Below are 27,129 nucleotides of genomic sequence, written 5' to 3'. Positions count from 1 at the left end.
TGCCTGTCAAATTATTTACTCCTTTGGGATTTGGTCCAGCTGTCTTGATGGGTTGGCAGGAGACTTCTTGCAAAGAGGTTTCAAATGGATTTGGAATTTAAATCTAACTTCAGGCAAAATGGTCAGAGAGACCGCCAGGGTCCATAGGTCTGGGTGGGTCTGGCCTGAGGTCACCTGTGAGAGCTGGCTGTGAATGGAGGCTTGTGTGCTCTCAGCACTGGGAGAAGGGAGCCTGCCCTTGTAGGCACTGAACATCCACACCTGATGAGTGGGCCGTCCCTCCAGCTGCATTCATGGCTTAGTCCCTGAGTAGTAGAAAGTTTGTTTGGCATCTTGGAGACAGATAACAGGAGTTGTGATGGACTAAATGGAATGAAATGCAGCAAGTAATCCATTTGGGAGCGATCTTCCCTCAAGCCAAAAACCTCATCATAAACAATTTGCAGAGGATGGGTTGGGAGAGAATAATTGATGATCACAGCTTGAATTTTATAAAAAGTATTGTCTCCATTTCCCATGACAAGATCATCATTAATTTCCACCAAGTGGGGAGGACTCTGCTCACAAATCAACTGTGTGATCTCAAGAGACTGAGTTTACACCCTTCTATTTCCGTGTATTAGAGCCAAGCCTTTTTCCTACTTGGAAACCCCAACTACCCTCAACAAACAGCAATTTTCCCTCACATGATCTTCAGGAATTGTTTACCACAGGACCCTTGGTAAACTAGAGATGCTTAGCAGTTCCTGTCATTTGAGTTTGTTTTGTTTGTTTGTTTGTTTGTTTCGAAATACAGGAAATGCACTGGAGTTAACTTTTTCCTGCACCAGACAAAAGCATAGAAGATATAAAAACACTACCTTCCCTTAGCTACAGTAGTAAACAGTGGTTTTGGCTGCTCAGCATCTGTTCTCCATATCTAATGCCTCAAGGCCTTTCCTGCACTGAGTGTGATTGGCGGGTCGGTGTCTCAGGAACCTCCTGGCCAGGACAGTAGCCACTGGCCACGTGTGACTGCTGGACACTTGAAATGTATCTGAGAAACTAAATTTTTAATTTCATTTAAATTAATTTCTTCAAGTTTAAAAACTGATGCTCAATTCAGTTTTTGAAAAGTTATAAATGTGTTTGGAACAATTCAAGTATGTGGATCTACTTTTTCAACTATAAATTATATGAAACCCACAGACAGTTAACTTTTTACAGTTCAAGTATTTCCATTGAAAAGTTAGCTTCCAAATTGAGATGTGTTGTAAATGTAAAATATACTCTGGATTTTGGGGGGGAAAGTGCAAAATATCTTACTGGTAATTTTTTATATTGATTACGTGTTGAAATGATAATATTTGGATATATTAGGTTAAATAAAATATATTGTTAAAATTAATTTCTCACATTTCTTTGTACTTCTTTAAATGTGGCACTAGACAATTTAAAATCACACATGTGGCAGGCACTATATTTCTCTTTTCTTTCCCTGTTCCAGGACAGGCCCCAGTGGCCTGTGAGCTGAGTTTGGCCAACCAGCAGCTCCTCAGAGCTTGATCGGGTGAGGCAGCGGGCGAGGCGCAGACTGAAGGCGGGGGAGGCCAAGGGAGATCAGCCCTGCTTGTCGGTCGCTCTCCCTCCCTGTGTCCTTTCCTGGTGAGACCCTCCAGCCTTTCTTGGTCTTCTGCTTCCATGCCCACCTAGCAGATTCCCTTTAGCACACGTTAGCCAATCTCTTCCCAGGGTTTTCAGCCAGACACCCTAAAACAGATCTGACCAGGATTTGCAAGGAGTAAGTCTCTAGGTCCTCATTTCTCCAGAATCCCTGGTGCATCAGTTACCACTGAGGTCACCATCACCAGCACTGGATTGGGACTGGGCTGGGGCAGCTCAAACTCCTCAGGGGATTGATAAGCATGGCTTTAGAGCATCTTCTTTTAAGCATCTGCATGGCCAGTGAGTAAACAGCATACTACCATACTTCAGATGGGAAGGAAAGCAAAGTTCCTGGGATCCCTGCACTCTGGCAGTCAACAGATGTTTAGTGAGGACTTATTAATCACTCGCTGGGCATTGTTCTAGATACTAAGTGTGTAGCAATGAGACAAAAACACAAGTATACTTCTTGTTGGGAAATGGGGGGATCATAAGGCAAATAAAAAGGAAAGATACATAGTATGTTACAAGACAGACATTCTCAGGAGAAAGCCAAACCAGGGAAGGGGGTAAGGAATGTGTGCATGTGTGTGCGTATGTGTGTGTATGTGTTAGAAGGGCAGAGACATTTAGATAGGGTGATCACAGAGGGAACACCTAGAATGTTACATTTACAGGAAGGGAGCAAGCCTTGAGAATGTGGGGTTGGGCCACCCCCAACTTGTTATGCTGAAGGCTGCTCAAGGCTTCTGGACGCTGGAAGCTGTTGCCTGCAAGGAGCAGTGGTCCTGAGGGGGAGGGGGGGATCAGAGTCTGTGTGAGGACATGATGAGACCCTTGCCTTAATGACATTCTCTACTTCGTATAACTTGATGTGCCATTTTCAAACTTGAATTCGCTTTTGTCGGTTTAAGGGATCACAAGAGAATTTACGGAGCTTCTAGACCAGATACCTTTTGTGGCCAGATGGGTGCCCTACTTCACCCATATATTCCTTGCTAAGAAGGGACTTCAGGGCTTCCCTGGTGGCACAGTGGTTAAGAATCCGCCTGCCAATGCAGGGGACACGGGTTCAAGTCCTGTTCCAGGAAGATCCCACATGCCGCGGAGCAACTAAGCCCGTGCACCACAACTACTGAGCCTGCGCTCTAGAGCCCATGAGCTACAACTCCTGAGCCCGCGTGCCACAACTACTGAAGCCCACACGCCTAGAGCCTATGCTCCGCAGCAAGAGAAGCCACCAAAATGAGAAGCCCACGCACCACAACAAAGAGTAGCCCCCACTCGCCGCAACTAGAGAAAGCCCATGCACAGCAACAAAGACCCAACGCAGCCAAAAATAAATAAATACATAAAAGTTATTAAAAAAAAAAAAAAAAGGAGGGATCTCAGCCTCTCACTGGAGGCTGCATGTTTTCAGCCAGCTGACCAGGAGCTGGGGTCTTCTTCGATCCCTAGCCAGCAGCACCCACTTGACTACCAGGATACCTCTAATCCTGGCCTGCACAGGGGGCTGTGGACTTGAGGCTCACATCTGTCTGTCTATCCAAGTGGACTGGGCCTGTGTGCCTAGGGACAGGTAGCCTGTTAACAGTTGGGTTTTGATGTTTTTCATGCATGCGAGTAAAGTTAAAACTAGAGTAGCCTAATTTCCTGGGAGTAGGTGGAGAGCCTTCCCCTGTACAGAGTGAGGAAGGTTTGGAATCAACAGTCCAGGTCTGTTGGGATAAGTGAGAAAACACAGGAATGTTCTTTTTGCACATTTGTTTCTCATAAGAGTGCCCTATTTTAACAGGAAACAATATATATCGTTTCTAATTAAAAAAAAATCTGGGGTATCCGAGGAATAGCAGAAGGCTGGTGTGGCTGGTATGCAGTAAGGAAAAACCAGTAGAAACGGAAGTCACAGAGGCCAGGGCAGGGGGGCGAGGAGGCATCTGCAGCCTCCACTTTCACTTGTTTAAAAGAGTGAAACGGGACTTTCCACCGGCTGGTAACAACCATCCATGCAGCGGGCAAAGGAGCTTCTGGCCACATGCAATTCTCCACCTGTCAGGTGGGCCCCAGAGAGGCACTGCTCAGGACAATCACCCTTTGTTTCCTCACATATTTTGGGGTGAAGATAAAGCAGATAAAAGCCCTTGTTTCACAGAGCTTATCGCAACCACACAAAATATTACACTAGAATGTTTGTGGATTTTCTTCATGATAATCACATAATCACAATGAGAAAGAGATAACAAAAAAAGAAATAAAAATATTGTGTCAGGATCATAAACCCTGAATGCTCTTTGTCCTGAATTGAGGACACTTCCCAGAATATTGTTTATTTGGAAAATTCTAACAATCACTGAATGTGGTTTTGTTTTTCTTAGTTACTCTGACTTCCCTCTGTACCTCGAGCTGATCACAGCACTCTGGCTGCTTAGGCTGCATTCCCCATCAAGAAAATTTTAAAAAGTAAACATGCATTCTCTGAATTGTTAAAATACTCATTAAACACCTATTTCATCAACTGATCTGTCCAAACTGCTGTGCGCACCCCACTTCTGGGGCACTAATATCCCTTTTCAGCCCTAGTGTTTCTCCAGTTACCCATAACCCACTCTGGGTCTGTTGTCCAACCACTGTGCTCATGGGCTGGTGCTCAGGCTTCTGCTCTGTTCTGTTTGCAGACCTATAAGTAAATGAGTTGCCCTCTAGCCAACTGCAAATCAGGGACAAGGAGAGCATCCATGTACATGAATTCATTCATTCATACTTTTTTTTGAGTGCATACCAGCCAGGCATGGTTCCAGTACACAAAAAAAGTGGACTCTAGTGAGAAGACAGACCATAAATAAGTAGATATGTCAAGTGATAAGTGCTGTGAAAAGAATGGCAGGTAAAGAGGCTGGAGAGTTTCAGCAGGTGGTGCTGGTTCAGAACAAGTGCTCAGGAAAGGACCTTTCGACAAGGTGACTTAGGAGCAGGCATCTGGTAATCTCAGGGTAGGTTTTCCCAGGCAGAGAAAAGAGTGAGAGCCAAGACTCCGAGGCCCAGCTGTCGTGGTCTGTCGTGGTCTCTTGGAAGCACAGTCCAGAAGCTGTTTGGAGGGAGGCAGGTGGGTGAGCGCAGAGAGGTACTGGGGACAAGCTCAAGTGGATCCTTGTCAGCCAAGGTGAGGGTTAGGGTTTTATTCCTAGTGAGATGGAAAGCCACTGCAGCATTTTGAGAGGGTCAGGCTGGCTGCTATGAGAACAGATTTGAAGCCCAGTTAGAAGACTACCACAGTAATCCAGGCAAAGGGAGAGTGGGGAAATAGGTGCAACAGACAAACATTGGTCCCAAGTGCTAACAGGAGGCCCACTGCTTGGCCTGCACCCCTTCCACTCTGCTTGTTGGGGAGGGTTCATCAGGCGCCTGGGAAAAAGAGAGGTCTGGCTGAGGCTACCTGGCTTGACTGAAATCAAGCATTTGTTCATAGCAGTCATTTTCTTAAATACATTTCATTTTTATAATATCCTTTATTTAAGAACTTTACTAATTTAAATCCTTCAGAAGCCTGGGTGAGAAGTGCCTTGTTCTGAATTTCCCAGCAACTGTTGTAGCTTAATTCAAGAAAAATGGAAGATGTATTTGTCTGCAAGCCTTGTGCAGCCTATCTATTGAATCACCTACATGCTACTATTGGTCTTTGCTGCTGTCACCCACTTTAATTTTCTTCGACAAAATGCACACATGCCTATAACATGTAAGTAGATCAGAGTTGTGGGAAGAGCTGGAGTGACATGGACCTGGGGGAAGCCTTGTAAACAGGTTGATGAGGAAATCAGCTCTTCCGTGATCAGCTGAAATTTCTCTTGTGTGTTCTTAAAAGGTTAGAACGTCAACTCCCAGAGATCCTTAACTGGCTGCTCCCTTGGATAAGCACTGCTACACCTTCTGTGACTGCTTATGTGTAGAGCTTTATGGTGACTTCCTGTCGGGCAGCCACAGCCCCTCCTCTCCTGCTGCTGCCCACACTGCAAATCTTGGGTAAAGCCCTGACTGGTGAGCTCTCCCCTTCTTCCTGCCTTCCCGCGTGGGGTCACCCTGAAGGGCTACTTCTCATTTTACAGCTGTGTGGGTTCAAATTCCTGGCAAAACCGGGCTGATTGTCCTGGGTGGACTGCTCAGAGTGAGCCGCAGTGACAACCTGAGGAGACCCCAGAAATGGCCCTGCCACTCCCATGTTTACAGTCATTCACTCACTGTGACTGAGGCATAGTTCCCTTGATCTTACTTTATCCTTTGGAGACTGGAATTTTCCGTTTCAACAACTTTTACTACTCTTTTTTAACATGATTTTATCTGAATAAATTAAAGGTAGGTGAGAGAGGTGAATATGGATCACATTGGGGGGATGGCTGTGGATGTGACAGACATAGATAAAAACAGATCAACTGAAATGAATCAACCACCAACACAGCCAGTTTTTCTCAAAGAGGAAAAAATTATCACAAAATTACAACTACCAGATATAACTTTTAATTCTAATTGTTCAGAAACAATCCTGATTTCTCCTAAGTCACAGCTTTTAAAACTAGTAATAAGGTTGACCAGCTTGGGTTATAAGATTTTATCCACTTTAAATAAGGATGCCTTATAAAGTACTTTATTGTGGTTCACAAGTATCAAAGTGCTTCTATATGGCTTCAGTGATTCCCACACAAGCCCTCAGTAGATATGGGTCTTCTAGGTTTAAAAGTTAATCCCAACGTACAAAAAGAAATACAAGGTGCAGCGAGGTTAAGGCTCAAAGGCAAATGTTTACAAAGCCCACATGACATGGGCTTTGTAAATGTCTGGCCCAACCCCACTCCAAGATGACATTTAAATAATGATTGAAATAATCTCTACGCATCAATAGATTCATGTGATGTGTATGCTTTCTAATAAAACAGTTTTAAAGCTTTCCAAACTCAAAATACTTTCATTTGAAAATTAAAAAAAAATTGCCGGGCTTTCCTGGTGGCGCAGTGGTTGAGAGTCCACCTGCCGATTCAGGGGACGCGGGTTCGTGCCCCGGTCCGGGAGGATCCCACATGCCGTGGAGCGGCTGGGCCTGTGAGCCATGGCCACTGAGCCTGTGCCTCCGGAGCCTGTGCTCCGCAATGGGGGAGGCCACAACAGTGAGAGGCCTGCATACCGCAAAAAAAAAAAAAAAAAAAAAAAAAAATTTGCCAGTAACTATTCCAATTCCACAAACTAAAAATGTAACAAGAAACAGGTAAAATTAATTTAAATAATATATTTTATTTAACTCAATATATCCAAAATATTACCATTTCAGCATGTAATCAATATTAGAAAAGTATTAATGAGACATTTAATTTTTTTTTCATACTGAGTCTTCAAAATCTGGTATATATTGTATACTTTCTTAATTTGGATGTTAAATTTTCATTCAAAATACTTGCTCTGTATTTAGATTTCATACAATTTACATTTGCAAAAGACAATTCACATACCCAAGTTATTCCAAGCATACTTAAAAGTTTTCCAGTAACTGAGTTGAGAATCTATATTTGGATTAATTAAAATTTAAAAAAATCAAAAATTCAGTTCCTCAGTTATGCTGACCACAGTTCAGGTGCTCAAGACTTACAACATGGCCTGGGCTGCAGTCCTTGGCAGCACTGACTTAAAGTGCCCCAAGGATGTTGGCTTAGGGTGTTGCTATTAACAGAATGGTGTTCAGAGAACACTGTCTTTAATCTCCTCTCAAAACTGCATAACTTTCTTGTAGGTTAAACTATCCACTGTTAGCATCAACATTTTATACATAATTAAAATTTTTCTTAATTATATTTTCTCATAAGATGCCATGTCTTCTAGTAACAATCAGATTTTATGTATAAATGCTTCCTGTTGAATTATGAAGAGGCTTATAGCAATACAAACTCTAAAATGACCCAATCAGGCATCCATCCTTCTCCAGTGCAAACATTACCACAAAGTGTTAAACCAGCCCCTAAAACCAATGTTAAAAAGGGGATCCCACAATATTTTTTACAAAGTAGTGATTAAATATTCCTTGAATATTTATTTAAGTGGAACAATTCCTGAAAGTAAAGAAGTGAAAATATTTTTACGCTATGCTTTAGTTCTCCAATTTATTTCATGATTTCTTTACAAGAGAAGCGTTTAAAAAATAAATGCTATACACTTAGGTGTTAGACTGAATGACAACAGCTATGAAATTTCTTTTTCACTGAAACCCTTGAAATTATAAAATTTTAAGTGTGACCCTTGAAATGACAAAACCCATTGATTAAAACAGATGCTCAAAACTTTACCAAAGTGAGTAATTAATCCTGTGCTTAAACTGCTGCAAAAGCTGAATGAGATACAAATGCTGGAGCCGATGAATTCTACACCTTGGCCCTCAGGCTTCTGGCTTGGTCCCACAGCTCCATTTTTGCAACTGCCGAGAGGTGAACTTCATCGGGCCCATCTGCTAAGCGCAAAGTTCGCGTTAGGGCATACCTGCAAAAACACAAAGAGCAGGGATGGCAGGACTTAGCAAAGAGGAACCTGTTGCTTTAACATCAGTCACTGATTCTAAGCCAAGATTATTAGTGTTTGAAATCTCGCCAAGGCAGTGATAAGAAAAATTGCACAGGGAAAATCAAGGAAAGTCAGCCCAAGGGCTTGTGAAATGCCATTTTCAAGTCCTCACCTTGGGAGTGGAATCTTAAATGGCACAGTGCAGTGGGCTTAATCTCAGTCTTGGTTTGCTGTAGGTACTAGTATTTGCTAGAACTAGGAGATATCTTAGGTAATCCACAGGCCATGAAGAATATATAACATTTATATACTATAAATATATAGTACTATATATTTAGTTCTTTCTTATTAAAAATTGATGGGGGAAACTGATGGGGCACCAGACTCTTATCTCCAGTGTGAGAGAGAAGGTGGCACCATGCCCAGTGGTGATGGGCAGTGGAGAGTATTCCTTCTTGATCCCAGAAAGCACATGTGGACATGAGGTGGTGGCTGGCATGCACTGCCGCAGTCTGGCCACGGCCTCTGGGTGTGGGTGGTAAAGTGTCCTAAGTGCATACCTAAGCCTTGCTCTGCTCCCCTCCTCTCCTTCCTGTTCCAGGGTGAACCCCCATGAGTTATTTACAGCTCAGGAACCCTCAGTGCATCTTCTCAGTGTAAAAGTGAACATGAATGAGTGAAATGACAATTGTAATCATAAAACTATTTATTGGTACTGAGCTCTATAGTAAAATACCTATATTGCCTCAGTTAGCCTTCAATTATGCTTTAAAGTAAGTTAGCTATTTTTATTTTCTTCATAAACAGTTAGTATCAAGCCATCTGTAGATTTTTTTAACTCCAAGCCCATCAAATGTAGATGGTGATTAAATGACATCTACTCACATGTTAGCCAGAGGGTATTCATGGGAAATGCCGGCACCTCCACACACTTGGATGGCCTGGTCAATAATTTTGCAGACGGCCCGAGGAGCGGCCACTTTAATCATTGCAATCTACATAAACAAGATATAAAAAGAATGTTCCTTTCTTAGACAATACACAATGTGATAGAATTTGATATAATCTGTATTTTCTTTGTGAAAAGAAACAAGGGAACTTTCCCACATACACACACCACTGAAACACAATCTTTGATGAAAGCCAACAAAGATCCACTAATGCAGCTAACGGACATATTTCAGTCAACACAGACCTTCTGGAAAGAGATATCTCTTCCAAATCACATTTTATTAACTTATTTATTACTTGTATTGTCTTGTTTCTAAAAGGATTTCAGGCAACTGATAAGTGACATTCATCACCTTAGGGATCATAAAGGGTTAAAAAGTCTTCGATAATCAGTTTTCCCTTGGCAATTTCATTGCTTTTATAATTAAACGATCATGTTCTTATTCCAAATAAGCCAGAAACATAAGAAGGCAGGGGACGAGAGGTGTCTTCTATGAAACATTTCTATGTGGCAGCACAGTGCTCTGCATTCTGTATCAACTTGGTCAGTCTTCGCTAGAACCCTAGGCCATAGGCAGACAGGTCACATACTTTGCCCAAGTCAAGAGGTTAGCAGAAAGTAACATACCGGGTACAATTCCAAGTCAGTATGAAGTTTGGTATTTCCCTACCTTCTCTGCCTTCTCTTGCTGCATCTCAAGAAAGCTGAAGATATTCTGCATCCTGAAAATCATTCCCTAAAGCAGCCCAGTGAAAGGAAAACTAGCAAGGGTGATTGTATAAATGTATAAATTATACATTTATAATTTTTAAACCAAAATCACATGGAAGCTTCTGATATTCTGAGTGCCCTCAAGGCACCATGAAACCTGGAATGCCCAAAGAGTGGGACAAACTTCTTGGAGAAGGCTTGGCAGATGGTGGTCCAAGGGGCCTCACCTCCTTCTTAGCACCAGAGCTGCCCAGAGTATCAATGCTATGGGCAGCTTTCAAGGTCAACAAGCGGATCTCCTCAATGGCAATGCGGCTTTCAGCGATCCAGTGAGCCACCACCTCCTGCAGGGGAGCAAAGGGCAGCAGAAGAAGGAGGAGATAAGCTGGTGTCTGAGGTCCACATGTAACACAGACTGGTAGTTTGGTGAAAACATCCTCTACGCCAAGGACTGTTCTCAAGCCTTACTCTATATATTTTAATTATATATTTTAAATAAATATATTTATTTAATCTTTGGCTGCGTTGGGTCTTAATTGCTGCATGCGGGCTTTCTCTAGTTGCGGTGAGTGGGGGCTACTCTTCGTTGTGGTGTGTGGGCTTCTCATTGTGGTGGCCTCTCTTGTTGCAGAGCACAGGCTCTAGGCATGCGGGCTTCAGTAGTTGTGGCACGCAGGCTCAGTAGTTGTGGCGCATGGGATTAGTTGCTCCACGACATGTGGGATCTTCCCGGACCAGGGCTCGAACCCATGTTCCCTGCATTGGCAGGCAGATTCTTAACCACTGCACCACCGAGGAAGTCCTCTATATATTTTTAAATGGAAGAGTTAATTTGTTTGAAATAACCAGCCAGCCACATACCCATGGAATGCTGCAGGTAACATTGGTGGATTTTAGAAAAAACTTTATTTGCTAAGAAAAATAATTTATTTTGGATATCCTGGTGTCTAAAGTTAAGATGGTCTAACTGAGCAATTTTCTTATTGCCAAGACACTCCTTACTGGCCCTTCTGAATGCTAACTGCACACTACCATTGACACTTGGTTAAATGTAAGGTGGTGGACCTGCTTATAGACAATCTAGATAATTCCTAAGATAATTTCAGTGTTAGAATGGTCCAGCATCCTTTGTTGTGTTATTACTATTATTTATTTAGTAAACATGAACTTTTTCTTTGGTGAACAGTTCTATGAATTTTAACACGTGTATACTGGTATAACCACAATCAAGATACAGAACAGTTTCATCTCCCCAAAAAAACTCCCTCATGCTGCCCCTTTTTAACACTACTTCTGCCCTCTAGCAACCACTGAATGGTTCTCAGTTATTATACTGTTGCCTTTTCCAGAATGTCATATAAATGGAATCATTTAGCATGTATTCTTTAGAGACCGGCTTCCTTCACTCAGCATAATTCCTTTGAATTTCATCCGAATTGTTCTGTGTATCAACTGTCCATTCCTCTTTATCACTGAGTAGTATTCCATTGTAGGGATGTAACACGATTTGTTTTTCCATTCACCTGTTGAAGGACAGTTGGGTTGTTTCCAGTTTTTGGTGAATTATTAACAGAACTTCTGTAAATATCTGTATATGGGTTTCTGTGTGAACATACCTTTTTATTTTTTTAAAGCAAATACCAGGAGTGGAATTGTTAGGTCATGTGGTAAATACTTGTAAGAAGCCGTCAGTTTTCCAGAGTGACTGTACCATTTTGCATTCCCACCAGCAGTATATGAGTTCCAGTTACTCTTCAAACCATCAGCACTTGCTATCATCAGTATTTTAAAATTTTAGCCATTTTAACAATGTGAGATATCTCATGGTGGTTTTAATTTGCATTTCCCTAATTGTTGATGATATTGGTCACCGCTTGATGTGTTTATTTGCCATTTATAAATTCTGTTTGGTGGCAAGTCTGTTCAAGTCATTTGCCCATTTTTAAAGTGGGCTTAGAGAGCTGGGCTTAGAGTTCATTATTCAGTCATTTGTTAGATAGGCAATTTGCAAATACTTTCTCCCAGTCCATAGCTTTTTTCATTCTCTTAATAGTGACTTTCATAGTGCCAAAGTGTTCAATTTTAATGAAGTACAATTTGTCAATTTTTCCCTTATGTGTCATGTTTTTGGTGCATGTCTAAGAACATTTTGCCTAATACCAGGTCAGGAGACTTTTATCTTCGTGATATTTTCACCTATATAAAAAAGTCAATTGACCCATGTTTTTATGAGTCTATTTCTAGACCTGCTATTCTGTTCCAAAGACCTATGTGTCTCTCCTTATACCACACTGTCTTGATTGTCGTAGCTTATGGTAAGTCTTCAATCAGATACTGTGATTCCTCCAACTTTACTCTTCTTTTTCAAACTGTTTTATTATTTTAGTTTCTCTGTATTTCCATATAAATTCTAGGATCAACTTGCTTATATCTACAAAAATGTTCTGCTGGGATTCTGATTGGAATTACATTAAATCTATAGATCAATTTGAGAATAGCTGACATCTTTACTATGTTAGCCTTCCAATCCATGAACACAGTATTTCTCTGTATTTATTTAGGCTCCTTTTGGTTTCTTTTACACTTTTATAATTTTTAGCATCTAGATTCTATACATGTTTGGTTAGATTTGTACCTATTTCCTTTCTTAGTCTATTGTAAATGGTATTTAAAAAATTTCAGCTTCCGATTGTTCACTGCTAGTATACAGAAATAAAATTAATTTTATGTGTTGATTCAATCCTATGACTTTGCTAAAGTCACTTATTATTAGTTCTAGGAGGATTGTTTTGATTTGTTTGGTAGATTTCTAAGGATTTTCTACACAATCATGTTTACAAAGAGGGGCAGCTTTATTTATTTTTTCCCCCAACTATGCACTTTATTTCTTTTTCTTGTCTCACCACAATGGCTAAGACTTCCTCTATGATGATAAAGAGCAGTGGTGATGGGACTTCCCTGGTGGCACAGTGGTTAAGAATCCACCTGCCAATGCAGGGGACATGTGTTCGAGCCCTGGTCTGGGAAGATCCCACATGACGCTGAGCAACTAAGTCTGTGTGCCAAAACTACTGAGCTTATGCTCTAGAGCCTGTGAGCCACAACTACGGAGCCCATGTGCCACAACTACTGAAGCTTGCGCACCTAGAGCCCATGCTCCACAACAAGAGAAGCCACCGCAATGAGAAGTCCGTGCACTGCAATGAAGAGTAGCCCCTGCTCGCCCCAACTAGAGAAAGCCTGCATGCAGCAATGAAGACCCAACACAGCTAAAAATAAATAAATAAATAAATAAACATTTTAAAAGTGTTAAAAAAAAAAAAAAGAGCAGTGGTGAGAGTAAACATCCTTGCTTTGTTCCCAATCTTGGGAATGAAAACATTCAGTCTTTCATTATTAAGTATGATGTTGGCTGTAGAATTTTTAGATGCTCTGTTTCAGGTTAAATAAATTCCTTTCTATCTCTAGTATGCTGAGAGTTTTATCATGAATAGATGCTGAATTTTGTCAAGTGCCTTTTTCTATCAATCGATATGATCATGTGGTTTTTCTTTTCTAGGCTGTTAATATGGCACATTACAATGATTAATTTTCTTAATGATTGATATTCGAATATGAATCAGCCTTGCATTCCTGGGATAAACCTCACTTGGTTGTCCTTTTTACATATTGCTGGATTATATTTGCTAGGTTTTTGCATCTATACTGGTCTGTAGTTTGTTCTTGTCTGGTTTTGGATTAGTGTAATTCTGGTCTCATAAATGAGTTGGCACGTGCTTCCTCCTCTTCGTTTTTCTGGAAGAGATTGTGTAGAATTTGTGTTATTTCTTCTTTAACTGTTTAGCAGAATTTACCAGTGAAACCATTTGGGCCTGAAGATTTCTTTTCTCAGGATATTTTAAACTGTGTATTCAGCTTCTTTAATAGTTGTAGAACCATTCAGGTTATCTATTTCACATTCAGTGAGTTTTGGTATTTTGTGGCTTTTGAGGAATTGATCCATTTCATCTAAGTTGCTAAATTTATGTGCTCTGTATACATGCCTGAGTGTGTGTTTCCTAAGCCCCAGATCTAGAGTGGAGCAGATTCTACCTCAGCTTCAGCACCAGTCCCTATTCTCCAGTTCAGGTTTTCCCAGAGAACTCCACATTGTGGTTTATAGAATACTTGCACAAATTATGAAATTGGTATTTCCAAAGACTTCTATTTCCAGGAAGATGGAATAGATGTATGTTTCCCTATTCCTCCTGCAAAGTACAACTAAAATCTTGGGTATCATCCATAGAACAAACACAAGAAGACTCTGAAAGGTAGAGAGAAGAAGCCAGACTGGCCAGGGACTTTGGGAACAGAAGAACAACATGGTAGTAAGTTCCCTCCGTTTCCTCTTTGTCTCATATATCCCAGACTTGGAGCTGAAGAAGCCAGCAACCTGGAAATACCAAGGAGCACAGACAAAAATCAAACGAAGAACAGCCTCAACAAATACTGTCTTTAGCTGAAGGATTGGGAAGGGGCAGCTAGAAAGACAGAAAACTTAGAGAATAACCACTCTATCCAAGCCAATACTAAAAAAAAAAAAGCACTGGCCCCACTCCTACTCATGCCAGCACAGACTTCCACCCTTGTGAGTGCTGAGATGAGGTACCTCAACACCCTTGCCAGGGTGGTATCAGACAGAGAGTGTCAAGTAAGGAGCAACACCAGGAACAAGTTCCCTCCCCTCTATGATGTCATTGGGGACCACTCAGTGATGAGAATGCACCCCTTTCCTCAGCTATCAGTGGAGGCTGAGTGGGAAGCTGTACTTCTACCTACCTCTGCCTGGCAGTAATGAGGTGCAACCCCTTCCTCTAACAGAGCAGTGTCAGAGAAACCCAGCTAAAATAGAAAGTTTAAATAAGATCCAGAATCTCATAACATAATATGAAAATGTCTAGGTTTTAACAAAAAAATCATTTGTCATGCCAAAACCCAGGAAGTCTCAAAATTTATGATGATGACAACTCTGAGATAACAGAAATGTTATAATTCCTGACAAAGATTTTAAAGCAACTATGATAAAAATGCTTCAATCAGTAAATAGAAACACAACTGAAACTAATGAGAAAACAGAAAGCCTCAGCAAAGGAACTTAAGTCTTAGTAATGAAATTACTAAGAAGAAATAAAGAAGAAAAAAATGGATATTTTGTAACTGAAAAATATAACCATTTAAATAAAAAGCTCAGTGGATGGGCTCAACAGCAGAATGGAGGGAACAAAGGGACAAATCAATGAACTGGAAGACAGGACAATAGCAATTGCCCAATCTGAACCACAGAGAGAAAACAGACCAAAAATTTTTTTTTAAAGAATAGCATTAAAATAAACAAATTAATTAATTAAAAAATTTTAAAAAGAGAATCTCAAGGAAAATTGAAAAATACACTGATGGGATTAATATGAAAATACAATACATAAAAATTTGTGGAATACAGGTAAAGCAGTGTTGAGAGGAAAATTTACAGCACTAAACACATAGATTAGAAAAGAGGAAATGTCTCACATCAATACTCCTTGCTACCGCACCAAGAACCTAGGAAAAAAAGAGCAAAATAAGTCTGAAGAAAGCAAAAGAAAAGATATGATAAATAGCAGAAATCAATAAAATTGAAAACAAAACAAAAAAAAGAGAAAATCAATGAAACAAAGATCTTGTTAATGTTAAGTCATATCAATTATTATATTGTATAATTTTATATATTAATAATTAATATATATTCTTTGAAAAGACCAGTAAAATTGACAGACCTCTAACAAGACAAACAAAGGAAAAGGAAGGTACAAATAACTAATTTCAGTAATGTAACAGGGTATCACTGAAGACCCTGCAGACATCAATAGGATAACAGGAGAATATTATGAACAACTCTAAACACATAAAATTGACAGCTTAGACAAAATGGATCACTTCCTCAAAAAATACAAACTACCACAATTCATTCAATATAAAATAGATAATGTGAATAACCCTATAACTATTAAGGAAACTGAACTGTAAATTAAAAACTACCCCCAGACCAAATCTCCAGGCCCAAATGGTTTCATTGGAGAACTCTACCAAATGTCTAAAGAAGAATTAACATAAATCTAGACAATCTGGTTTTCTTTAATTAACAATAATCTTTTGATGTTCAGACTACCTGCCCTTTGTTGCAAAACTCCTATATATCCTGGCTCCCTCCTAGGAACAGTTCTCTCAGGGTTACTTGAGATGCTGTCTCTCAGGCTTGAAGTCCTAAAAATTTCCACCAAGTAAAACATAACTCTCGGGACTTCCCTGGTGGGCCAGTGGGTTAGACTCTGTGCTCCCATTGCAGGGGGCCCATGATCAATCCCTGGTCGGGGAACTAGATCCCGCATGCATGCATGCAGCAACTAAGAGTTCGCATGCCACAACTAAGAAGTCTGCATGCTTCAACTAAGAACCCACATGCCACAACTAAGAGAGTCCACATGCTGCAACTAAAGATCACGCATGCCACAACTAAGACCTGGCGCAGCCAAAATAAATAAATAAATAGTAAATTTTAAAAATAAATAAAACTTTCAAAAAAATAAAAAGAATTATACATAATGACAAAGTAGGGTTTATTCTAAGGATGCAAAGGTAGTTTAGTATTGAAAATCGATCAATGTACTCCATCATATTAACAAACTGAAAAAAAATCACATGGTCATACAAATTAATGCAGAAAAATCATTTGACAAAATTCAACATTCATTCATGATAAAAACTCTCAGAAAACTAGTTATAGAGGGTAATTCAACTTAACAAAGAACATCTCCAAAAATCTGCAGCCAACATTATACATAATGTTCTACTAAGAAACTGGATCACTCATACACAGCTGGTGAGAAGGAAAAATGGCATAGTCATTCTGGAAGACAGTTTGGTGGTTTCTTAAAAAACTAAACATGCAACTACCACATGACCCAGCAACTGCATTTTTAGGCATTTATACCAGAGAAATAAAGACTTAAGTTTATGCTAAAACCTATACTTGAATGTTTATAGCAGCTTTATTTGTAACAGCTCAAAACTGAAAAAAACCCAAATATCCCTCAACAGGTGAATAGTTAAACTGTGATAATCCACACCAAGGAATACTACTCAGCAATAAAAAGAAGCCAGCTACTAATACATATAACCTGGATAAATCTCCAAAGAATTATGCTGAATGAAAGAAAACAACCCCAAAAGTTTAAATACTGTATAATTTCTTTTCTGAAATGACAAAATTATAAAGATGAAGAACAGATTAGTGGTTGCCAGGAGTTAAGGAGGAAGGAGGGGTGAGAGTGAAATGGGTGCAGCTATAAAATGACAACATGAGGGCTCTCTGTGGTAATGGAAATGTTCTGTATCTTGACTATATTGATGACAATATCTTGGTTCTGATAATGTATTATAGTTTGATAAGATGTTGCAACTGGGGGAAACTGGGTCAAAGGTACAAGGTTTCTCTCTGTATTATTTTTTTTTGAATTTTACTTATTTTTTTATACAGCAGGTTCTTATTAGTCATCCATTTTATACATATCAGTGTATACATGTCAATCCCAATCACCAAATTCATCACCCCTCCACCCCCAAACCCTGCCACTTTCCGCCTTCATGTCCATACATTTGTTCTGTACGTCTGTGTCTCAATTTCTGCCCTGAAAACCAGTTCATCTGTACCATTTTTCTAGGTTCCACATATGTGTGTTAATACATGATATTTGTTTTTCTCTTTCTGACTTACTTCACTCTGTGTGACAGTCTCTAGATCCATTCACGTCTCAACAAATGACCCAATTTCATTCCTTTTTATGGCTGAGTAATATTCCATTGTATATATGTACCACATCTTCTTTATCCATTTGTCTGTCGATGGGCATTTAGGTTGTTTCCATTACCTGCCTACTGTAAACAGTACTGCAACGAACATTGGGATGCATCTGTCTTTTCGAATTATGGTTTCCTCTGGGTATATGCCCAGTAGTGGGAATGCTGGATCATATGATAATTCTATTTTTAGTTCTTTGAGGAACCTCCATACTGTTCTCCATAGTGGCTGCATCAATTTACATTCCCACCAACAGGGCCAGAGGGTTCCCTTTTCTCCACACCCTCTCCAGCATTTGCTGTTTCTAGATTTTCTGATGACGCCCATTCTAACTGGTGTGAGGTGATACCTCACTGTAGTTTTGACTTGCATTTCTCTAATAATTAGTGATGTTGAGCAGCTTTTAATGTGCTTCTTGGCCATCTGTATGTCTTCTTTGGAGAAATGTCTATTTAGGTCTTCTGCCAATTTTTGGATGGGGTTGTTTTTTTCATACTGAGTTGCACGAGCTGCTTCTAAAATTGGAGGTTAATCCTTTGTCAGTTGCTTCATTTCCAAATATTTTCTCCCATTCCGAGGGTTGTCTTTTCATCTTACGATTTCCTTTGCTGTGCAAAAGCTTTTAAGTTTCATTAAGTACCATTTGTTTAGTTTTGTTTTTATTTCCATTTTTCTAGGAGGTGGGTCAGAAAGGATCTTGCTGTGATTTATGTCATAGAGTGTTCTGCCTATGTTTTCCTCTAAGAGTTTTATAGTGTCTGGCCTTATATTTAGGTCTTTAATCCATTTTGAGTTTATCTTTGTGTGTGGTGTTAAGGAGTGTCCTAATTTCATTCTTTTACATGTAGCTGTCCAGTTTTCCCAGCACCACTTATTGAAGAGGCTGTCTTTTCTCCATTGAATAATCTTGCTTCATTTATCAAAAATAAGGTGACCATATGTGCATGGGTTTATCTCTGGGCTTTCTATCCTGTTCCATTGATCTATGTTTCTGTTTTTGTGCCAGACCATACTGTCTTGATTACTGTAGCTTTGTAGTATAATCTGAAGTCAGGGAGCCTGATTCCTCCAGCTCTGTTTTTCTTACTCAAGATTGCTTTGGCTATTCAGGGTCCTTTGTGTTTCCATACAAATTGTGAAATTTTTTGTTCTAGTTCTGTGAAAAATGCCTGTTTGATAGGGATTGCATTGAATCTGTAGATTGCTTTGGGTAGTATAGTCATTTTCACAATGCTGATTCTTCCAATCCAAGAACATGGTATATCTCTCCATCTATTTGTATCATCTTTAATTTCTTTCATCAGTGTCTTATATTTTTCTGCATACAGCTCTTTTGTCTCCTAGGTAGGTTTATTCCTAGGTTTTTTTTTTTTTTTAGGTACATGGGCCTCTCACTGTTGTGGCCTCTCCCGTTGTGGAGCACAGGCTCCGGACGCGCAGGCTCAGTGGCCATGGCTCATGGGCCTAGCTGCTCCGCAGCATGTGGGATCTTCCTGGACCGGGGCACAAACCTGTGTCCCCTGCATCGGCAGGTGGATTCTCAACCACTGCGCAACCAGGGAAGCCCTATTCCTAGGTATTTTATTCTTTTTTTGCAATGGTAAATGGAAGTGTTTCCTTAATTTCACTTTCAGATTTTTTCATCATTAGTGTATAGGAATGCAAGAGATTTCCGTGCATTCATTTTGTATCCCGCTACTTTACCAGATTCATTGATTAGCTCTAGTAATTTTCTGGTAACATCTTTAGGATTCTCTATGTATAGCATCATGTCATCTGCAAACAGTGACAGCTTTACTTCTTTTACGATTTGGATTCCTTCTATTTCCTTTTCTTCTCTGATTGCTGTGGCTAAAACTTCCAAAACAATGTTGAATAATAGTGGTGAGGGTGGGCAACCTTGTCTTGTTCCTGATCTTAGTGTAAACGGTTTCAGTTTTTCACCATTGAGGATGATGTCGGTTGTGGGTTTGTTATATATGGCCTTTATTATGCTGAGGTAAGTTGTCTCTATGCCTACTTCCTGGAGGGTTTTTATCATAAATGGGTGTTGAATTTTTTCAAAAGCTTTTTCTGCATCTATTGAGATTATCATATGGTTTTTCTTCTTCAATTTGTTAATATGGTGTATCACATTGAATGATTTGCATATATTGAAGAATCCTTGCATTCCTGGGATAAACCCCACTTGATCATGGTGTATGATCCTTTTAATGTGCTGTTGAAGTCTGTTTGCTAGTATTTTGTTGAGGGTTTTTGCATCTATGTTCATCAGTGATATTGGCCTGTAGTTTTCTTTCTTTGTGACATCTGTCTGGTTTTGGTATCAGGGTGATGGTGGCCTCATAGAATGAGTTTGGGAGTGTTCATCCCTCTGCTATAGTTTGGAAGAGTTTGAGAAAGAAAGGTGTTAGCTCTTCTCTAAATGTTTGATAGAATTCGCCTGTGAAGCCATCTGATCCTGGGTTTTTGTTTGTTGGAAGACTTTTAATCACAGTTTAAATTTCAGTGCTTGTGATTTTTCTATTTATATTTTCTATTTCTTCCTGGTTCAATCTCAGAAGGTTGTGCTTTTCTAAGAATTTGTCCATTTCTTCCAGGTTGTCCATTTTTTGGCATAGAGTTGATTGTAGTAATCGCTTATGATCCTTTGTATCTCTGCAGTGTCAGCAGTTACTTCTCCTTTTTCATTTCTAATTTTATTGATTTGAGTCCTCTCCCTCTTTTTCTTGATGAGTCTGGCTAATGGTTTATCAATTTTATATATCTTCTCAAAGAACCAGCTTTGAGTTTTATTGATCTTTGCTATTGTTTCCTTCATTTATTTCTGATCTGATATTTATGATTTCTTTCCTTCTGCTAACTTTGGGGTTTTTTTGTTCTTCTTTCTCTAATTGCTTTAGGTGTAAGGTTAGGTTGTTTATTTGAGGTGTTTCTTGTTTTTGAAGATAGGATTGTATTGCTATAAACTTCCCTCTTAGAACTGCTTTTGCTGCATTGCATAGGTTTTGGGTCATCTGTTTTCATTTTCATTTGTTTCTAGGTATTTTTTGATTTCCTGTCTGATTTTTTCAGTGATCTCTTGGTTATTAAGTAGTGTATTGTTTAGCCTCCATGTGTTGTATTTTTTACAGCTTTTTTCCTGTAATTGATATCTAGTCTCATAATGTTGTAGTAGGAAAAGATACTTGATATGATTTCAATTTTCTTAAATTACCTGAGGCTTGATTTGTGACCCAAATATGATCCATCCTGGAGAAAATTCCATGAGAAGCTGAGAAGAAAGTGTGTTCTGTTGTTTTTGGATGGAATGTCCTATAAATATCAATTAAGTGCATCTTGTTTAATGTATCATTTAAAGCTTGTGTTTCCTTATTTATTTTAATCTTGGATGATCTGTCCATTGGTGAAAGTGGGGTGTTAAAGTCCCCTACTATGATTGTGTTACTGTCGATTTCCTCTTTTATGGCTGTTAGTATTTGCCTTATGTATTGAGGTGCTCCTATGTTGGGTGCATAAATATTTACAATTGTTATATCTTCTTCTTGGATTGATCTCTTGATCATTATGTAGTGTCCTTCTTTGTCTCTTGTAATAGTCTTTATTTTAAAGTCTATTTTGTCTGATATGAGGATTGCTACTCCAGCTTTCTGTTGATTTTCATTTGCATGGAATACCTTTTTCCATCCCCTCACTTTCAGTCTGTATGTGTCCCTAGATCTGAAGTGGGTCTCTTGTAGACAGCATATATAAGGGTTTTGTTTTTGTATCCTTTCAGCCAGTGTAGGGCTTTTGGTTGGAGCATTTAATCCATTTACATTTAAAGTAATTATTGATATATATGTTCCTATTCCCATTTTCTTAATTGTTTTGGGTTTGTTATTGTAGGTCTTTTCCTTCTCTTGAGTTTCCTGCCTAGAGAAGTTCCTGTAGCATTTGTTATAAAGCTGGTTTGGTGGTGCTGAGTTATGTTAGCTTTTGCTTGTCAGTAAAGGTTCTCCTTTGAATCTGAATGAGATCCTTGCTGGGTAGAGTAATCTTGGTTGTAGGTTTTTCCCTTTTATCACTTTAAATATGTACTGCCACTCCCTTCTGGCTTGCAGAGTTTCTGCTGAAGTATCAGCTGTTAACCTTATGGGGATTCCATTGTATGTTATTTGTTGTTTTTCCCTTGCTGCTTTTATTATGCTTTCTTTGTATTTAATTTTTGACAGTTTGATTAATATGTGTCTTGGTGTATTTCTCCTTGGATTTATCCTGTATGGGACTCTCTGTGCTTCCTGGACTTGATTAACTATTTCCTTTCCCATATTAGGGAATTTTCAACTATAATCTCTTCAAATATTTTCTCAGTCCCTTTCTTTTTCTCTTCTCCTTCTGGGACCCCTATAATTCAAATGTTGGTGCGTTTAATGTTGTCCCAGAGGTCTCTGAGACTGACCTCAATTCTTTTCATTCTTTTTTCTTTATTTGGCTCTGCAGTAGTTATTTCCATTATATTATCTTCCAGGTCACTTATCCATTCTTTTGCCTCAGTTATTCTGCTATTGAGTCCTTCTAGAGAATTTTAAATTTCATTTATTGTGTTGTTCATCATTGTTTGCTCTTAGGTTCTTCTAGATCCTTGTTAAATGTTTCTTGTATTTTCTCCATTCCATTTCCAAGATTTTGGATCATCTTTACTATCATTATTCTGAATTGTTTTTCAGGTAGACTGCCTATTTCCTCTTCATTTGTTTGGTCTGGTGGGTTTTTACCTTGCTCCTTAATCTGCTATGTATTTCTCTGTCTTCTCATTTTGCTTAACTTACTGGGTTTGGGGGTGTCCTTTTCACAGGCTGCAGGTTCGTAGTTCCTGTTGCTTTTGCTGTCTGCCCCCAGTGGCCAAGGTTGGTTCAGTGGGTTGTGTCAGGCTCCTGTTGGAGGGGACTACTGGCTGTGTTCTGGTGGATGAGGGTGGATCTTGTCTTTCTGGTGGGCAGGTCTGCCTCTGGTGGTGTGTTTTGTGGTGTCTGTGACCTTATCATGATTTTAGGCAGCCTCTCTGCTAATTGGTAGGGTTTTGTTCCTGTCTTGCTAGTTGTTTGGCATAGGGTGTCCAACACTGTAGCTTGCTGGTTGTTGAGTGGAGTCGGGTCTTGGCGCTGAGATGGAGATCTCTGGGAGATTTTCACCATTTGATATTACATGGAGCTGGGAGGTCTCTAGTGGACCAATGTCCTGAATTCGGCTCTCCCACCTCAGAGGCACAGGTCTGACACCCGGTTGGAGCAGCAAGATCCTGTCATCCACATGGCTCAGAGTAAAAGGGAGAAAAAAGGAAAATAAATAAATAAAATAATAAAATAAAAAATAATTATTGAAAATAAAAAAAATTTAAGTAATAAAAAAAAAAGAAAGAAAGAAGAGAGCAACCAAACCTAAAAACAGAGCCACCAATGATAACAAGCACTAAAAACTATAGTGAAAAAAAAAAAAAAAACCAAAACCCGGACAGATAGAACCCTAGGACAAATGGTAAAAGCAAATTTATACAGACAAAATCACACACAGAAACATATACATACACACTCCCAAAAAGAGAAAAGGGGAAAAAATATATATATATCATTGCTCCCAAAGTCCACCACCTCAATTTTGGGATGATTCATTGTCTATTCAGGAATTCCAGAGATGCAGGGTACATCAAGTTGATTGTGGAGATTTAATCCGCTGCTCCTGAGGCTGCTGGGAGAGATTTCCCTTTCTCTTCTTTGTTCGCACAGCTCCTGGGGTTCACCTTTGGATTTTGCCCCGCCTCTGCATGTAGGTCACCTGAGGGCATCTGTTCTTTGCTTAGACAGGATGGGGTTAAAGGGGCAGCTGATTAGGGGGCTCTGGCTCACGCAGGCCGGGGGGAGGGAGGGGTACGGAACACGGGGTGAGCCTGCGGCGGCAGAGGCTGGTGTGACGTTGCAACAGCCTGAGGTGCGCCATGTGTTCTCCTGGGAAGTTGTCCCTGGATTACGGGACCCTGGCAGTGGCGGGCTGCACAGGCTCCCGGGAGGGGAGGTGTGGATAGTGACCTGTGCTTGCTCACAGGCTTCTTGGTGGTGGCAGCAGCAGCCTTAGCATCTAATGCCCATCCCTGGTGTCTGTGCTGATGCACCTGTTTCTGGAGCTCATTTAGTCGGTGGTCTTAATCCCCTCTCCTCGTGCACCGTGAAACAAAGAGGCAAGAAAATGTCTCTTGCCTCTTCGGCAGCTCCAGACTTTTTCCTGGACTCCCTCCTGGCTAGCTGTGGTGCACTAGCCCCTTCAGGCTGTGTTCACGCAGCGAACCCCAGTCCTCTCCCTGGGATCTGACCTCCGAAGCCCGAGCCTCAGCTCCCAGCCCTGCCCGCCCTGGCGTGTGAGCAGTCAAACCTCTCGGGCTGGTGAGTGCTGATCGGCACCGATCCTCCGTGTGGGAATCTCTCCGCTTTGCCCTCTGCACCCCTGTGGCTGCACTCTCCTCTGTGGCTCCGAAGATTCCTCTTCTGACACCTGCAGTCTCCACCCGCGAAGGGGCTTGCTAGTGTGTGGAAACCTTTCCTCCTTCACAGCTCCCTCCCACTGGTGCAGGTCCTGTCCCTATTCTTTTGTCTCTGTTTTTTCTTTTTTCTTTTGCCCTACCCAGGTACGTGGGGAGTTTTTGGCCTTTTGGGAGGTCTGAGGTCTTCTGCCAGCATTAGTAGGTGTTCTGTAGAAGTTGTTCCACATGTAGATGTATTTCTGATATATCTGTGGGGAGGAAGGTGACCTCCATGTCTTACTCTTCTGCCGTCTTGAAGCTCCTCCCAAGCAATCTTGAAAAGAGAAAAGTGTAAGAAGTGACAGTTGATGCCATGAGCAACTCTTTAGCTCCTACTCCAGCAGCATTGTGGAGTTGTGTCCATGGCCTCAAACATTCACATCTTCTTACCTCTTCCAATAGTGCCCATCTAACAGCTGAACACTTGCTCTCAAAGTTAACTAAAGGGGTTCTTCCACAAATTATTCCTAGGTATGTGCCATAAAGCAGGCTGTTATTTTTCCATAAGAACAATGTTACAACTAAATCATAGATATGCTGAATAATATTTCATAAAAAAGCAAACATGGCCTATAGGAATTCAAGGTAAAAAAATATACTGCAAAATTTTTATGATTGTCACAAATGTACCTTACAAGGGGTTGTAAAGTACATTTGTGACAATCTTATAAAATGTACTAAAATACACATGTCCGGCAAACATGACTAGCAAGGTTCTCTAGAACACAATTTTATTACTACAAGTTTGACCTAACACTACATGCTAGCAATCATAAGTATTAAATATTTAATAATAATTTTTCTTGCCTCCTTAAAATTTACAAGGGCTTTTGGGGAGATGATTTGGATATCTCATTTCTCTTAAAAAGTTTTCTATTTCAGCTTAAAAGCTCCCTTCAACATTTCTTATAAGGAAGGAAGTCTGAAATGATAGCGTCTTTTCCTCTTTTTTTAAAAAAATAAATTTATTCAATTATTTATTTTTAGTTGCATTGGGTCTTCGTTGCTGTGTGCGGATTTTTCTCTAGTTGCAGCGAGTGGGGGCTACTCTTCATTGTAGCGCACAGGCTTCTCATTGCAGTGGCTTTTCTTGTTTTAGAGCACAGGCTCTAGGTGCGTGGGCTTCAGTAGTTGTGGCTCACAGGCTCAGTAGCTGTGGCTTGTGGGCTCTAGAACGCAGGCTCAGTAGTTGTGGCACACGGGCTTAGTTGCTCCATGGCATGTGGGATCTTCCCGGACCAGGGTTCGAATTTGTGTCCCCTGCATTGGCATGCAGATTCTTAACCACTGCGCTACCAGGGAAGTACCGTCTCTTTTTCTCTTGATAAATATTGTCTAATTTGGATTGTAGTGCCCAGATGTAACTATATTGTTTACTGTACTTTGTAAACAACAGACTCAGTAGTACATAATTTAGAGACGAGAATTCAAAATATCATGAACATCCCACCAAATGCTGATCCCATTTCTACTTGCATTTCTCCATTGACAGGAATCTCAGTTCTTTTTAAAGCAGTCCATTCCATTTTTATCTCTCTCTTATTTCACTGAGTTTTAGGCTATTTTCCTATATCTCTCCACTTATCTGTCCTAATTCCTTCCAGAAAGCCAAAGGACAAGGCTTCCTTCCTCCTTACAACAGCCCTCCCATGTCCACTACTACTGGAGGGCTAGTAGTAGTGGACATGTACAGAGGGCTAGTACAGAGGGCTAGACACTAGTACAGAAGGCTACTGTACGAGGTTCTCTAGAGAACGAGAGTCTGGGAAAGTTGAAGGAATTGTCCACACTCTGTGTGCTGAGGTGTTGAAGCACTTAAAGAGTTATTTAATCGTTCACAAAGATAACTACCTCTGGTCAGACTGTATTTAAATTCAGACATAAATATGTTTTGTGGAAAACATATTTTCTCCTTGTTTATGCAGAGGAAATCTCTTGCTGACCAAGTAATGCTGTTTTGGTTCAAGGTTAGTGTAGTACATTGGGCTACAATAAATTCAAATAAGTAATTATCCTTACATGTGAATACAGTTTCTTCTTAAAGGCCACCCTTTGTTTTGCCCGTTCACACATGATCTGCAAAGCACGTTCAGCCAAACCTATTGTTCTCATACAGTGGTGGATTCTGCCAGGTCCAAGGCGGCCTTGGGCAATTTCAAATCCCCTACCTTCACCTGTGAGAAAGAAAGGATAACATGACCACAGCCTATTTCTTTTGTTATTTACACAAATCCTGAGAAACTAATGAGATGCCCTCAATAAAAATGGCATTCCAGTAGGAAAAAAGTCAGTTCTGTAATAAGGTTCACTATACCTTTATGGAACTTTGATTTCTATGTATTTTAAACCACCATCATGAAAAACTTGGATCAAATTTAAGAACTGTCTTTTGAGTACCTACTCTGCATAAGTTGTTTTGTTAGTGCTGCAATGGTTACAAATGTAGATAAGACACAGACCCGAGTTTAGAACCTAGAAGAGGGGCAAGGATGCTAGGGATAAGGGATATGGAGAGGGACAAGAAAGGCAAAGGAGGGAGATGCTGTCTCTTCATCATGGTAACCTTAGGGCCTGGCAGGATCAGGGGCTTGTTGAGTGGATGAGATGAGGAATACAAGAACCTTCCTGAAAGAGGTGGCATCAGAGGTGTTCCCTGAAGGTTGAGTAGGATTCCAACAAGCAAGAGGATGGAGTCATTCTAGGCATACAGTATTCAAAGTTATTTATGCTTCTACTGTGTATATGACTTGAATTCAGAAAGTACTGAGGTTTTAGTAAAACAAGTAGAGGCTTGAAGATCACGTTTTAGGAAAAAGTGTGTTGCTCTGAATTGTATAATTTTTGTATTTAGCTGTGTTTTCAACT

At 40.1% G+C, this 27,129-nt stretch overlaps 1 protein-coding gene across 3 annotated transcripts in view; it reads right to left on the bottom strand.

The window, feature by feature from the left end:
• Window positions 1-6,198: 6,198 nt before the first annotated feature.
• ACAD11 (acyl-CoA dehydrogenase family member 11) overlaps window positions 6,199-27,129 on the bottom strand; it is an 89,130-nt gene continuing 68,199 nt past the window's right edge. Inside the window, exons 17-21 of one of the 3 annotated variants that reach the window (XM_082654809.1) lie at window positions 26,284-26,438; window positions 15,386-15,415; window positions 10,066-10,182; window positions 9,061-9,170; window positions 6,199-8,154 (exon numbers count right to left, since the gene is read on the bottom strand). In XM_082654809.1, coding sequence (XP_082510935.1) covers window positions 8,040-8,154; window positions 9,061-9,170; window positions 10,066-10,182; window positions 15,386-15,415; window positions 26,284-26,438 — 527 coding nt within the window. In that variant the 3' untranslated portion in view covers window positions 6,199-8,039. The remainder of the gene's footprint in view (window positions 8,155-9,060; window positions 9,171-10,065; window positions 10,183-15,385; window positions 15,416-26,283; window positions 26,439-27,129) is intronic. The other 2 variants (XM_082654810.1, XM_082654811.1) reach the window with 2 other exon arrangements.

Source organism: Grampus griseus, assembly GCF_964374135.1.
Source record: "Grampus griseus genome assembly, chromosome: 5".
Lineage (NCBI taxonomy): Eukaryota > Metazoa > Chordata > Mammalia > Artiodactyla > Delphinidae > Grampus > Grampus griseus.
This window is presented reverse-complemented; position numbering and strand designations above follow the sequence as displayed.